This window comes from Dicentrarchus labrax, unplaced genomic scaffold (genome assembly GCF_905237075.1).
Source record: "Dicentrarchus labrax unplaced genomic scaffold, dlabrax2021, whole genome shotgun sequence".
NCBI lineage: Eukaryota > Metazoa > Chordata > Actinopteri > Moronidae > Dicentrarchus > Dicentrarchus labrax.
In genome coordinates this window covers 32,423,909-32,438,285 of record NW_026136720.1, presented here as the reverse complement: position 1 = coordinate 32,438,285, position 14,377 = coordinate 32,423,909, and the positions used below count along the sequence as shown (strand labels likewise).

Here is a 14,377-nt window from a genome sequence, read left to right as displayed (position 1 = left end):
TTAAGATAAACAACTATTTTATTGTGGTATATTTCACATCATATTATATGATTGGAAACAGTCCATCAGCCGGAGTGCTTTACTCAGCCGCCTCTTTTCCCTGTAGAAAAATAGGACAATCAATACATACCTATTGTGTTTGTGAGTGTGTGTGTGTGTGTCTGTGTGTGTATGTGTATGTATATATGTATGCAAATATAAAAGTGGGATGTGTATTTACCTTGCCAGCGTCACGGCTCTTTGCTCTGAGTTTGTTGACCTGGGACTCTGCAATGTCAGCACGCTCCTCAGCCTCCTCCAGTTCATTCTGGACCTTTCTGCACTTGGACAGGTGAACGTTGGCTTGCTCCTCCTGAAAAAACATAGTTATAGACATTTTAACATACAATGAGGGGGGTTTTATTCACTATAAGGTGTACTACATAAATATGACCAAACTGTCACAAACATTTAATGGCTTGCTTGCTTCATAATGATATAGTTATTGTAATTTATAGCTGATTGTCATTTTTGCCGTCATTATTCTAAATCATATTTAAATATAACAGTTTAGCAGTGCAAAAACCAAACTACCAATATCATAAATGTGTGTTTTGTGAAGAACAAGATGATTCTGGCATATTATTACCTATCAGTATTTAAAATGAATGTGTTGTCCTTACCGCTTCCTCAGCCTGCCTCTTGTAGGCCTTCACTTTGAGCTGCAGTTTGTCAACCAGATCCTGCAGCCTGGCAACATTTTTCTTGTCCTCTTCAGTCTGGGAAATAAGTAAATCGGAATTTTTAAATGTTTTTAAACAATACATGTGTTCGATTGATTTGTAGGCTACATGTTAAATGTCAAAGTGACTGTACCTGATAAGTGAGCTCCTTCACTCTCCTCTCATATTTGCGGACACCCTTAACAGCATCTGCTCCACGTCTCTGCTCAGCCTCAACCTCTGCCTCCAGCTCACGCACCTTTAGAAAAAACAGAAAGTGAAGATAATAATTAGATAATTTTTGTTTTGTATGTTTTCTTACACTTGTTCAACTGCAAATCTTAACAAAATTGTCTTACCCTAGTTTCAAGTTTCTGGAGCTGCTTCTTGCCACCCTTCATGGCCAGGTTCTCAGCCTCATCCAGGCGGTGCTGCAGGTCCTTAACGGCAACCTCCAGGTTCTTCTTCATCCTCTCCAGGTGAGCACTAGTATCCTGCTCCTTCTTCAACTCCTCAGCCATCATGGCAGCCTAGAGGAGACAACATATTAGAAATAGAATATTACAAATATTTTGAGAAAAACACATTTTACTTGCAATACAAATGAAAAAGTCAAACATACATCAGTGATGGCCTTCTTGGCCTTCTCCTCTGCATTCCTTGCTTCCTGAACAGTGTCATCCACTTCACTCTGGACCTGGACCAGGTCAGCCTCAAGCTTCTTCTTGGTGTTCATAAGGCTTGTGTTCTAAAAGATAAAAAGATCACTTAAGTCATCACATGCTTCATTTTGACATGATTTGCAAAACTCATTCGATTTCTGAATGACTGAAGAAATGACAGTTCTTGTTTACCTGAGAGTGCAGCAGTCCAACACGCTCACTGGCGTCCACCAGCTCCTGCTCGGCGACTTTGCGGCTTCTCTCTGTCTGTTCAAGAGCAGCTCTAAGTTCCTCAATTTCAGCCACCATGAGACCGTTCCTGCGCTCTACCATAGCAGCTTGTTCCTTGAAGTCATCCTGGGCTCTGACAGCATCATCAAGGTGCAGTTGTGCATCCTTGTGAAGAAATATCAGCAAAATATTCACATGACAGCCAAAATGTAGGTGCACTGACCATAGTCTGTGAAACAACTATGCATCTTACAATACCTTCAGCTGTGCTTGCACGTTCCTCAGCTGCTTCTGGGACTCAGAAGCCTGACGATTGGCATGGCTCAACTGAATCTCCATCTCATTTAGGTCTCCCTCCATCTTCTTCTTTATTCTCAGGGCATCGTTCCTGCTCCTGACCTCAGAATCCAGAGTGCTCTGCATGGAGTCAACCACCCTCTGGCTGTTCCTCTTGATCTGCTCCATCTCTTCATCCTTCTCAGCCAGCTTCCTGTCTACTTCACCCTTAATCTGGTTGAGCTCCAGCTGGACACGAAGAATCTTAGACTCTTCATGTTCCAAAGTTCCCTAACGATGTCAAAGAAAACAGTTTTCTTCTCTGCCTTTTGACCATTTATAAAACATTTGTCCGCATATTTTCAGAAGACCTCTGCTGGATGAATGTACCTCAGCTTCTTCAAGAGCTGTCTGGATCTCAGACTTCTCTGTCTCCACCTGCTTCTTGGCCTTCTCCAGCTCATGGATGCTCTTGCCAGTCTCACCAATCTGTTCAGTCAGATCTGAGATCTCCTCTGCAGAGAGATGCATGTTTTATATCATTATGCCTTGAAATGGAAACATAAATACTTTATTCTTACTTAATGTAGTAATAATAATAAAGTGGTCAGAACTCACGTTGGAGGTTCTTGTTTTCACGCTTCATGGTCTCCAGCTGATCCAGAGCTTCCTCATAAGAGTTCTTCATCTTGAAGAGCTCAGTGCCGAGAGAACGAGCCTCCTTCTGAGCTCCCTCAAGCTCTGCCTGACCCTCCTCAAACTTCTGTTTCCACTCTGCCAAGACCTAAATTACACAATTAATACTGTTCAGTTGTTATGCAGCAATATAAACACAAATACATGTATTTCATTGTTGGTAAGGCTTGGCCATATAAAGTAAAGGTTTCTGCCTTGTCAAAGTTCCTCTGCTTTTTGTCCAAGTTGGCAGCCAGCCCATTGGCTCTCTCCACATCAATCATGAGGTCTTCAACCTCACTCTGGAGCCTCTGCTTGGTTTTCTCAAGAGAAGCACACTTGGAATTCACTGCCTCAATCTGTTCCTCAGCCTCCTGAAGGCGCTGGGCTAGCTTTTTCCTGTTTGAAGAAGGTGTGATTTGTCCATGAAAACTGTAAGTTACAAATACTTACAGAAACAATTTTGCATGTATGAAGAATAAATAATTCCATATGTTTATAAAACTAGATGAGCTGTGGAAGCAGTTCTGCAATCTAAACTGTTTGGACCCAAATAACATAAACATAATATAAGCAAATGTCAAACTGTCATATTTGGATACATTTTTTAAAGTATTGTTACCAGAAATACCTTTGTCAGTTGAGCTATGCTATAATGCTACACTTCTGGGGTTGTAAATGTTTAAAATGTACTCACTTGGATTCCTCAAGCTCCTCAGTGCGCTGGATAGCATCAGTTTCATACTTAGTTCTCCACTGAGCCACCTCACTGTTGGCCTTGGACATTCCACGCTGCAGCTCAGCCTTGGCCTCCTGCTCCTCCTCAAACTGCTCCCTCAGCAGATCACAGTCGTGGCGGGCTGATTGCAGTCCATGGGCAAGAGCATTCTTGGCCTGGTGTAAAAATTTAAATTTAATGTGCAAAATGTCTAAATTACACATAAAGTTTATCAGTACTCACTTCTTTTCCATTGTTTTCTTACCTTAACCTCCTCTTCAATCTGTCTCTTCAGCTCCTCAATCTGCTGTGTGAAGGCCTGTTTGCCTCTGGTCAGCTGGGAGACAAGAGCTTCTTTCTCTTCAATTTGACGGCTGAACTCACCTTGTGTGAAAGATGCCATAATACATTAGTTTGTGTCACAGTTCTCAATAATAAACAACAGATTATTCACTGATAACTTGTAGATACCATTTTCTGTCAGGAGACGTGCTTTCTGTGCACCCGTGTCATTGATTTGACGGACATTTTCATCATTCTTGGTCTTCAGTTCACTCAGTTGGTCCTCAAGAGTACGGCACATCTTTTCAAGATTTCCCTAATGAGGAAAAAAAACATCAGATCAGTGATCAGACTTTATATATAATATGAATTCCCTTATTTACTATATTAATTTGGATGTTAAAATTAAATTAGATATTTTGTGTACCTTTGCTTTAGCAACAGCCTCCATGTTGCTGGAGAGGTCATCAATCTCCATCTTGTATTCACTCTTTTCCTTCTCAAGCTTTTGCTTGACACGCTGGAGGTTGTCGATCTGCTCTCCCAGCTCAGCAACGCTGTCAGCCTGCTTCTTGCGGAGAGCAGCAGCAGTGGCTTCATGCTGCAGAGTGGACTCCTCGAGGTCACGACGGAGCTTCTGGAACTCAGCTTCACGCTTCTTGTTCATCTCAATCTGAGCGGCAGTGGCTCCACCAGCCTCCTCCAGCCTCTCACTGATCTCCTCAAGTTCCCTGGAGAGGTCAGCTCTCTGCTTCTCAACCTTGGCGCGAGCAGCACGCTCAGCTTCAATCTCTTCCTCCAGCTCCTCAATACGGGCCTGTTGAATGTAGGTGTGTTGTCTTTCAGTAAACTCTTTCTTGTAATACACAAAATTGGAAATGTATGCAGTAATCTGTTATGTATTACAATGTGTCACCTGAAGCTCCTTGATCTTCTTCTGGAGCTGGGCACCCATGGACTGCTCATCCTCAATCTTGCTGAGGAGCTGACTTATTTCAAAGTCCTTCCTGTAAGAACAACAGATCTGGTAAATAGTAAAAGTTCCTACTGTTGAACATAATTTTAAAGAGAATGGCTGTTGTACAAATTCAAAGTCAATGTTACTTTTTTATTTTCTCATCAGATTGCTGCTTGTCATTCTCAAGATCCATGATGGATTCCTGGGCCAATTTCAGATCACCCTCCAGCTTCCTCTTGGCTCTCTCCAGGTCCATACGCAGCTTTTTCTCTTGTTCCAGAGAGCCCTCAAGCTGAACATTAAAATTAGTATTTTATTGTCACATTCAAGAGGAATCTCGTTTTGCTAATATTAGTGACTTTGCAAACTTACATCATCCACTTGCTGCTCAAGCTTGGTCTTGGCCTTGGTCAGAGTGTTGACTTTGTCTTCCTCAGCCTGCAGGTCATCAAGAGTCTGCTGATGAGCCTCCTGAAGGGCTTTCTTTTCCTTGGTTAGCTTAGCAATGCTCTCATCCTGAGAAGCCATCTCCTCCGTCAGGTTCTTCACCTGCATTTGCAAGAAACATGTTGTTATTACATGCATATGGATGAATGTTACTTGATCTGCTCAATATTAATAATTGCAAACCTTGTTCTCTGTGGCATGTTTCTCTTTCTCCACTTTAGCCAAGGTAAGCTCCAGGTCATCAATATCCTTCTTGAGCTCAGAGCATTCATCCTCCAGCTTTCTCTTCTTGGCAGTGAGCTCAGCATTGATTTCCTCTTCATCCTCCAGTCTCTCAGTGGTCTCTTTGAGTTTGGCTTCCAGCTGAATCTTACTCTTGATAAGTCCCTCACATCTTTCCTCAGCATCTGACAGATTCTCTGATTCCTAGTTTGTTTTATGAAAATAGATGTTAGCACATCAACACTGAGAAGTATGAAAAAAGCAGTTGTTGAGGTGTACCTACAGATGCTACTTGCAGCTGCAGATCATTTTTCTCCTGCTGAAGGGACACCATCTTCTCCTCCAGTTCCTTCTTCTTGGCCAGGGCAGTAGCCAAGTCTGATTGCATCTTCCCGTAGTTCTCCTTCATCTGAGCTAGCTCCTTCTCAGTTTCAGCACTCTTCAGCAGAGGCTTGATCTTGTAGTACACCTTCATCCATGGCCAGTGTTTCACATTCATGAATGAGCGGACATTGTACTGGATGGTATAGATTGCTTCTCTGTGGACAAGAAGTTGCTGTTATGGACAATGTTGTTCATAATTTTTCATACAATCTCTCAAAATGTTCTATCTTCAACATGCCTCCTCTCCATCATCTTCACAAACTCCTTTCTCATGAGGTAACCACGGACGAGAGCCTGAGTCATGGTAACCAGAGATGCCAGCTTTTCATCTCTCATCTCCTCAAGGGCACCCAGCAGACCGGCTTTGAAGAACACCTAAACAAATAAAAAGTAAAAATGAATGTAGGCTAAACTTGGATCCTTTCCATCCTCTAAAACAAACGGAAGAAACAAACAAATGGAAAAAAAGGTGTCCAACCCACATGGTTTAAATGTCATTAACATGTTGATAATGACATACTGTCTGCTCGCCTTTTATGCTGATCATGGATTACTTGTTTCATGTTCCCATGGTCTGACTTGGAACCAATTTCATTCCAATCATATAAGTAGTTTTTCAGATATCCTGCTTTTGTTATTAATAGATATATACACAACAATCAGCCATAACTTTATGACCACCTGGGCACCTGGTGGTGATAACTCTTTCAGCAGTTTTAGCTAAAGTAGCTCGTCTGTTGGACCGGACCACCATCAGTGAGCCTTGGCTGCCCATGACCCTTCACTGCTTTTTCTTCCTTGGACCACTTTTGATAGGTACTGACCACTGCAGACTGGGAACACCTCACAAGAGCTGCAGTTTTGGAAATGCTCTGACCCAGTCATCTAGCCATCATAATTTGGCCCCTATCAAAGTCACTCAAATCCTCATGCTGCCCATTTTTCCTGCGTCTAACACATCAGCCTTGAGGACAAAATGTTCACTTGCTGCCTAATATGTCCCACCCATTGACAGGTGCCATGATAACCAGATAATCAGTGTTATTCACCAGTCAGTGCTCATTATGTTATGGCTGATGTGTGTATTTTTGAAATACATCTAATTAACAGGAAAACACCATCCTTGGTAAATACACCAATGTATATGAATGTGTTCTAGGTGCTTACCTTGGTGTGTCCAAATTTGTACTCATCATGATTAACATCAATTGATCCAAGCAACTTCTCTGAAGCCTTCTTGTTATCAATGAACTGGCCCTCAGGGATGACACTGGCATTCAGTACCTTGTACCTTTTATAAGAAAGTTAATGGTCAGTGTGAGCAATTTCTTTTAAAAGTCTGCATCAAAGTTCTATTAAAATAACCGTTGATACCTCTGCTTGAAGTCAGCATAGAGGATTCTGCTGGGGAAACCTTTTCTGCAGATTCTGATACCCTCCAGCACACCGTTACACCTGAGCTGGTGGATGACCAGGAAGTTCTCCATCAGACCTGTAAAAATATATTGCTTAATTACTTCTTTAAATGAATATAGTAGTTACTCTCTTTGTTGAAGCAGTACAACCTGGAGTAAACCATACCAACTAAACAAAAGAACTCCTCATACACTCTATTGAGATCACGGTCTCTATGTACCTGGAGTCTTTGATTCATTGGGAATCAGGCAGCGCACAAAGTGAGGATGGGTGCTCCTCAAGTTAGTCATCAGCTTGCCCAAGTTCTCCTGTAGATCCAAAATGGTAACTCTTGTCATAAAATGTCACAATTGTAAAATTAAACATAGATAAGATATTATACCAAAGTTTGAAATGTTAAATCTTACCCTAAACTGTGAAGACACAGTCTGCATAGAACCACCCTTCTTCTTGCCTCCCTTCTTGCCAGTCTCTGTGGATGGTTTAGAGCAGACATGTTTTGTCAGAGAATCAATATTTACATGAACACATACTCCCATTGGGTATGAATATAAATTATCTACAATCTTAAAAATATGTTTGATTTTACTGTAGTTGCTGTCATACCCTCAACAACAGGAGGATAGAGAACACTCAGCAGTTTCACTGAGGACTTCTGGTACAGCTGCACAACAGAGTCATTCAGTGGATCCTTGTTCTTGTCAAGCCAGCCAATGATATTGTAGTCCACGGTACCAGCATAGTGCACCAGGGAGAAGTGGGCCTCTGCCTTGCCTTTGGCGGGCTTTGGCTTCTCAAATGCTTTGTTTTTGCCAAGATGCTGGTCATACAGCTTGTTCTTGAAGGATGTGTCTGTGGCCTTGGGGAACATGCACTCCTCTTCAAGGATGGAGAAGATACCCATGGGCTTGAAAAAAGTAGAATGATGTATGTAATTATGTCATACATTAAGTGAAAATAAGAACAATCAAACAGAATGACAAAATGAAATGATTACCTTTTCAATCAGCTCAATGCAGGCAGCCAAGTCCATGCCAAAGTCAATGAACTCCCAGACAATACCCTCCTTCTTGTACTCCTCTTGCTCCAGGACAAACATGGTGTGGTTGAAGAACTGTTGCAGTTTCTCATTGGTAAAGTTGATGCACAGCTGCTCCAAGGTGTTGAACTGTGAGGGGACAAATATTCAGTGTAATATCTTGCAGACAATAAGTATGATTCAGTCAAGAAAAGTATCAGCTGATGAATCGTTTGAAATGAAGCTTACATCAAAGATTTCAAATCCAGCAATATCCAGGACACCAATGAAGTACTGCCTTGGCTGTTTAGTGTCCAACATCTGGTTGATACGAATGACCATCCACAAGAACATCCTCTCATAGATGGACTTGGCCAGGGCGGTCACTGAGTTATTCACCTAAATAAATGTGTGTGATTTCATTAAAGTCAGTCAAGCATTTTGCAAAATGCTGGAATTTCTTCTAATCAGGTAAAAAAAAAAAAAAAAGTAAATCATTTCATATATATGTTTTAAGTAATTTGTTAACATACAAGAAATGTATCAAAAGTGAAGCTAACTTGCACACTTTGTCAGATATTACAAACCAGAGAGGGACTAATTTCCTCTGTATTCATTTTCCTAATGTAAATATACATGTACTACATGTAAATTAAAATTGATACCAGTATATCTCAATTACCTGCGGTACAGTCTGTCCCTTGGTGACATACTCATTTCCGACCTTCACTCTGGGATAGCACAGAGCCTTTAGCATGTCAGCAGAGTTCAGACCCAGCAAGTAAGCAACCTTGTCAGCATCTGAAAACAGTTTAGTGATTCATTCATACAGTATATGACCCTGATATTTCATCATGATAGATGATAGATAATAGAGACCAGTTAGAGAAAGAACTTTTCAGCTGTTGTTCCAAAGCTATTCACTTTGAGCTATTAAATACTCACCCTCTGTGCCATCCGGCTCAGCCTGCTCCTCACGCTGCTTCTGCTTGAACTTCATGTTACCATGGTGGAGCACAGCACCAGTATTCTTGTAGATGCTCATCTTCTCTTCATTAGTGAAGCCCAGGATATCAATGGCATTCTGTTTTTAAAAAAAGGTGACCACACAAAATATAATCACTTTGGAAAATGCATTTAAACAGTAGTTTTAATATTGCACTTAATGAACAAAATGCATTAAAATATTTTGAAGTGAAGATGACTCACATCAGTGGCTTCCAGCTCAACTTTGTCATCAATACTGGCTACAGTGATCTGTCCCATGCTACACATTGGGAAGTCATAGGGGTTGCTTGTGATGAGAGACATTTCTGTAGATCAAAAAAGAGGTGACAAATTCCATAAATTGTTGAAAAATGTAAAATGTAAGTGTGTTTAATGTTATGGGAAAACATCTATTTACCAATAATCTCAGGTTTGTGGTTGGTCATCATCTGGAAGAAGATGTGGTAGCCTCTTTCATCAGGAAGCTGGAATGTTACTCTAGACTTCTCCAGCAGATCTACAGAAGTTGTTAAAGAGTCAGAGACTGTCTAATTCTCAATTCCAACTTTTTGTGTGTACTATGAGACCTTTTACTTACATGTCTCAATATCAGCACTAGCCAGTTTGCCAGTTGTGCCGAAATGGATTCTGATGAATTTACCCTGTTTGGAACAATGGATTTTTTAATGTCCCTCATAATGGGCAATGTGTAACAACACCTCTCATGTGTAGAAATCCTTCCATACTTACAAAACGAGAAGAGTTGTCATTCCTCACAGTTTTGGCGTTACCATAGGCCTCCAACAGAGGATTGGCTGCAATAATCTGATCCTCCAGTGACCCCTATAATCCAGGTTTAAAATTAATGTCAGAAAATAAATGTATGTATTCCTTACCTAAAGAACACTGAATTGTAATCATCATACAGTAACAAACCTTTGATGTGTCCCTCTTCTTGTCTCCACCAACTGAGATTGTTGCAAAATACTGGATGACACGCTTGGTGTTCACAGTCTTTCCAGCACCAGATTCTCCACTAGGTATAGACACAGACTGGTAAGAATTTTATCATATTAGATTATGTTCAGCAAAGTCAACAAATGTGAAACTTACGTGATCAAGACAGACTGGTTCTCCCTATCTGTTCAATTGGGAAAAAAAAGAATAACCATATTTTTACTCAGCAGAAACCTCATATACTGATTAATTCAACATTGTTATGGTAACAACTTACCAGTAAGCATGAACTGAAAAGCGTTGTCAGAGACAGAGAAGATGTGGGGTGGAGCCTCCATACGCTTCTTGCCTCTATAGGCATTTACAACTTCCTGATCGTACACTGGGAGCCACTTATAGGGGTTCACAGTGGCGCAGAACAGCCCAGAGTAGGTCTGAAAGTAATCATAGAAATCCAGCAGTTATCTCTAAGTATAGCTAGTTTTGCTATATATAGGTATATTTCTGTTTTCTTATTAGGCAGCTTTTCTTACGTAGATCATCCATGCTGCATAACGCTCTTTGAGGTTATACAACACAGACGCTTCATTGAGATGGGTCATCATGGCCATGTCCTCAATCTTGTCAAACTTTGGAGGGTTCATTGGACAGATGTCATCTTCTTTAACTGTCCTCTCCTGGAACAAGACATTTGTTACATTGAGGGCTGATCGTTTTGAGTCCCAGTTTACTTTGATTTAGTGATACTAACCTCCTCCGTGTCCAGGACTTTGACAGTGACTTTGCCACCATCTTTCTTGAGGACTGTTGCCTTCAAGTACAGCTCCTTGGTATCAGCCACGTAACAGGCAGCCTTGGCATCAAAGGGTTTGCTTTGAGCCTCAATTCTCTCCTTCTCCGGCTTACGGAGGTAAATGGCAGCTTTGCCATAAATGGCCATCTCCGCGTCTGTACTCATTGTGGCAATTTATTTCTATGAGGTAATTACAAATAAGAGAAATCTTATTCATCTTTTTAAAAACCATCTTAAAACCCTGTGACTTAAAACCCAGAATAGCATAAAAACTAAATCATAAACATATCTTTATTAAATATCTGTCTATGCTCTGTAGTGTCTTTACTTTAGCTCAATCAAAATATAATTCTGTGTATATTGATAACATTAACAGAGTCATGACAAAACTGAATGAACAGCATATGCAGGTGAATATAACTATTTTCACATGATACCAAAAGATAGTTGATAGATGTTCATACCTGACCCTTTCTCTGTCAAAAGTGTGTTATATTCTGCAATCCTGTTGAATACATGACACATATTTTCACTTACTGGTGAAGGTTTGCAATCAAAGACTTCCTTCAAAAATACAATACAATACAATACAAACTAATTTCTCAAATAATTAATTCATTTAAATTCTCCAAAACAGATAGAATTGAAACTTACTACAAGCTGGGGTCTTCTAGGGTCTCTTACCACACACTGCTCCGTCCTCTTGGACTCCTTATATTGAATCTGGCTCGCTTACGTAGTAAAAGTTAAATATGGGACACATTCACATATGGTGTGAATAACAGCCAAAGCAGACTTCCATTAAAACAGGTGTTGCTAGTACATGAATGTACTATAAATATACCACTTGTGTTTTGGATTTCAGTCTGTAAGGCAAGTTTCCAATTTTTGAGGAAAACGAAGATTTTTACTATTTTAAAACTAATTTGTCTTTTAAGACATGACAATGCAAGGCATTGTATCAACATAATAGAAAGGAGAGGGGTGTGCAGAATGGAGTTTTTTTTTTTTCTTTTACATGACTGTAGAACAAATTTAATTTATGTAAAGTATTTCCAAACTGCCTCTGACTATGTCACAGAGGCTTCCTTGGGTATGATTAACATTGTGTCAACACATGCTTTCCAGCTGCATTTTTCAGTTGTCCGTCTAATGCATTGTCTAAGGACGATAAAACAAATATTTCATTCAATACAGATATCTACCCATGCTGTGTAGTGGCTCACATTTCACTCAGTCACACGATTAACAAGTGTAACCATAACTCTAAGAATCTTTATAGGCTTCAAGTCTATTTCCTGCCTCTCTATGATAACTGCTGCAATGCAGCCCAAGTAAAAGTTTCTCATCATTAATCATCACTATTGTCAGTTGTGCACTGTAAATCATTTGACATGTTATATATAATATTTACTTTGACAATTTGCAATGATGTCATTCCACCAAGTCCAAAACATGTTCTTTTGAGCAGATCATTTGGCAACATTGTTTTCCAGAGCATTTTAAAAGCTCTAGGGTAATGCCACTGCTGTCCCATCTGCCAAAATTAACAGTTGGGTTGATATGCTCACAAAAGAGAATAGCCTGAATTGTATTGAATCTAGGATATCAAACCTACTTCATTATAAGGATGAAGACCATGTGTCACCCTTTCAACCAGAAAGTGGATTGTAACTATTATATGTACAAACTTGGGCAAAACATAAATTTTTTTCCCCAGGCTAGGCTGTGATGCCAGGAAATCCCAAACTGGTCCAATATTGGGAGCATGCTCATTAGTTTCCCTCAGCACCAGTACTTTAAATGGTAGTTGTGTTAGATCAGGATATGGCTGATTATTGTTAAAACTGTTAAACTGTTCAAGTAATACTTTTCACATTGCTACTTGGTTGGAGCTAATATACTTTACAAAAGCAGTATGATGTCAGATCCTGCAGCCTGGTAATGTTTTTCTTCAATTTGTGGTATAAAGTAAAAGGTCCATTGTGTAGGATTCAGTGGCATCTAGCAGAGAAGTTGCACACTGCAATCAACTGAATACTACTTGCCTCACCCTCCCCTTCCAAGCCTGTAGGAGAACCTACGGTAGCTGCAAGTCTTACAAAAAATGTGAGTGGCCTATCCAGAGAACAGTTACAGTAGAAACAAAGTGGTGCAACATGGTGGACTCACTCCTTATGCCTAAACCTGTCCAACTCAACCAACGAAGGCAACAGGTACTTGTCTTGTGTGTCTTGCCTTCACCGAAGTAGGATTTGTAATTTGGCGACCCGCTCCTTCTGTAGATAAAAAAAGCTAATTCCAATTATCCTTATTTTCAGGTGATTATACACAAATAAAAACATAAATTTGATTTATGTTTTGTATTAAATGTCAATCTGACTGTACCTAGTAAGTAGGTATTTGTAGAAAAGATGCATCTGTTGATCCACATCACTTTTCTGCAACTATCAAATTCACAAATCCGAACAAAATTCTTTGATGTGTTCTTGCTACTTTTTACTACTTAACCTCATCCAGTCATTAACTTCAAGGCTTTATTTTATTGTCTCCAGACAATAAAGGTCATATGGAGAGCAAAGTCAAAATCAGTGATGGCCCTCTTGCCCCCTTTCTGTCTATTTCAGAGCATCCCTTAGATACTTTGTACCACCTGTTGACTGACTTTACTCATAGTGAGGGGTTACTTATGTGTGTTACCACTAATATCCTTAGTTAATGTAACTGAGTTCTGCTCAACAGGAAAATGTACGTGAAAATCCATAGTTTGATTTCAAAGTAATTTAATTGAGCTAGAGCTATAAAGATTGTAATGACTTAAATATATTTAATAATAATACCAATATTATTTATTATTTACTTAACATTAACTATTTCATCATGTGTGAAATGAGTTAAAGGTTGTTGTACATACCAAACTTTAGTTATTGTAGACATCATAGTTAATTAATTAATTAATTAAATTATTTAATCTTTAATTACAAATTGCTCCTCACATTATGCAGTGTAACAGTACTGCATACTTGGACTACTGTTGTCCAATACATCCTATTAATTAAAGTAAGTCAATAATAACATCACAAATATGAGCTTTATAGATCCTGTACAACACTCACAGACTGGAATTGGAACCCTTGTATTAAATGTGTGTTGCTGACAAAGTAGAAGATAAATGTGGGACACAAGCCAAATATGGTTGGGAGGACAGCTGATGGTTACATTAGGTTGGCATTTGCTGCTAGTACATACATCTTATGTTTCAGTTTTCCATCAGCAAAGGCACATCTTGAATGTATGTTAATTCCTACCTAAAAAAGGAAACCTTAATTTTAGGTCTTTTGACAAACTGTTTATTCATTGATATTGGTTAATACAGTTACAGTAAAAATACACATGTATTCTAATGCTTCTCACAAATAATTTAATTTATTTGATTAAAAAAGAAATCTTTAAAATACTAAATAGATCAACAATAAATAAATAACAAATATAATAAAAAATATATACTACCACTACTTATGATAAGGTGTAAGGGATATGTCTGTGGTTTTCACACTCATATGTCAACCTATTAGCACTTTAACTGACTCTGCAGCTTCAAGTCCATTTTTGGCTTCATGCATATCACTGCACTTCCAATGTCAACCATT

The 14,377-nt window shown here is 39.4% G+C and overlaps 1 protein-coding gene across 1 annotated transcript; it reads right to left on the bottom strand.

Moving 5' to 3' along the window:
• Positions 1-11,414, bottom strand: LOC127353420 (myosin heavy chain, fast skeletal muscle-like). Its single transcript, XM_051382631.1, has 41 exons — positions 11,382-11,414; positions 11,192-11,232; positions 10,686-10,907; positions 10,468-10,611; positions 10,212-10,368; positions 10,091-10,118; positions 9,914-10,013; positions 9,728-9,820; positions 9,576-9,639; positions 9,396-9,494; positions 9,200-9,303; positions 8,936-9,074; positions 8,673-8,791; positions 8,240-8,389; positions 7,970-8,140; positions 7,579-7,879; positions 7,380-7,444; positions 7,193-7,280; positions 6,931-7,048; positions 6,724-6,847; positions 5,795-5,931; positions 5,456-5,711; positions 5,134-5,376; positions 4,876-5,052; positions 4,650-4,795; positions 4,462-4,552; positions 3,973-4,362; positions 3,735-3,861; positions 3,529-3,647; positions 3,243-3,439; positions 2,761-2,944; positions 2,489-2,654; positions 2,261-2,385; positions 1,853-2,161; positions 1,556-1,759; positions 1,324-1,449; positions 1,061-1,231; positions 856-960; positions 663-758; positions 221-352; positions 1-100 (listed from the first exon to the last, which is right to left on the bottom strand). Exons 3-41 carry the CDS (start codon positions 10,890-10,892, stop codon positions 80-82), a joined length of 5,793 nt encoding a protein of 1,930 aa, XP_051238591.1. The 5' UTR covers positions 10,893-10,907; positions 11,192-11,232; positions 11,382-11,414; the 3' UTR covers positions 1-79.
• Positions 11,415-14,377: the final 2,963 nt, after the last annotated feature.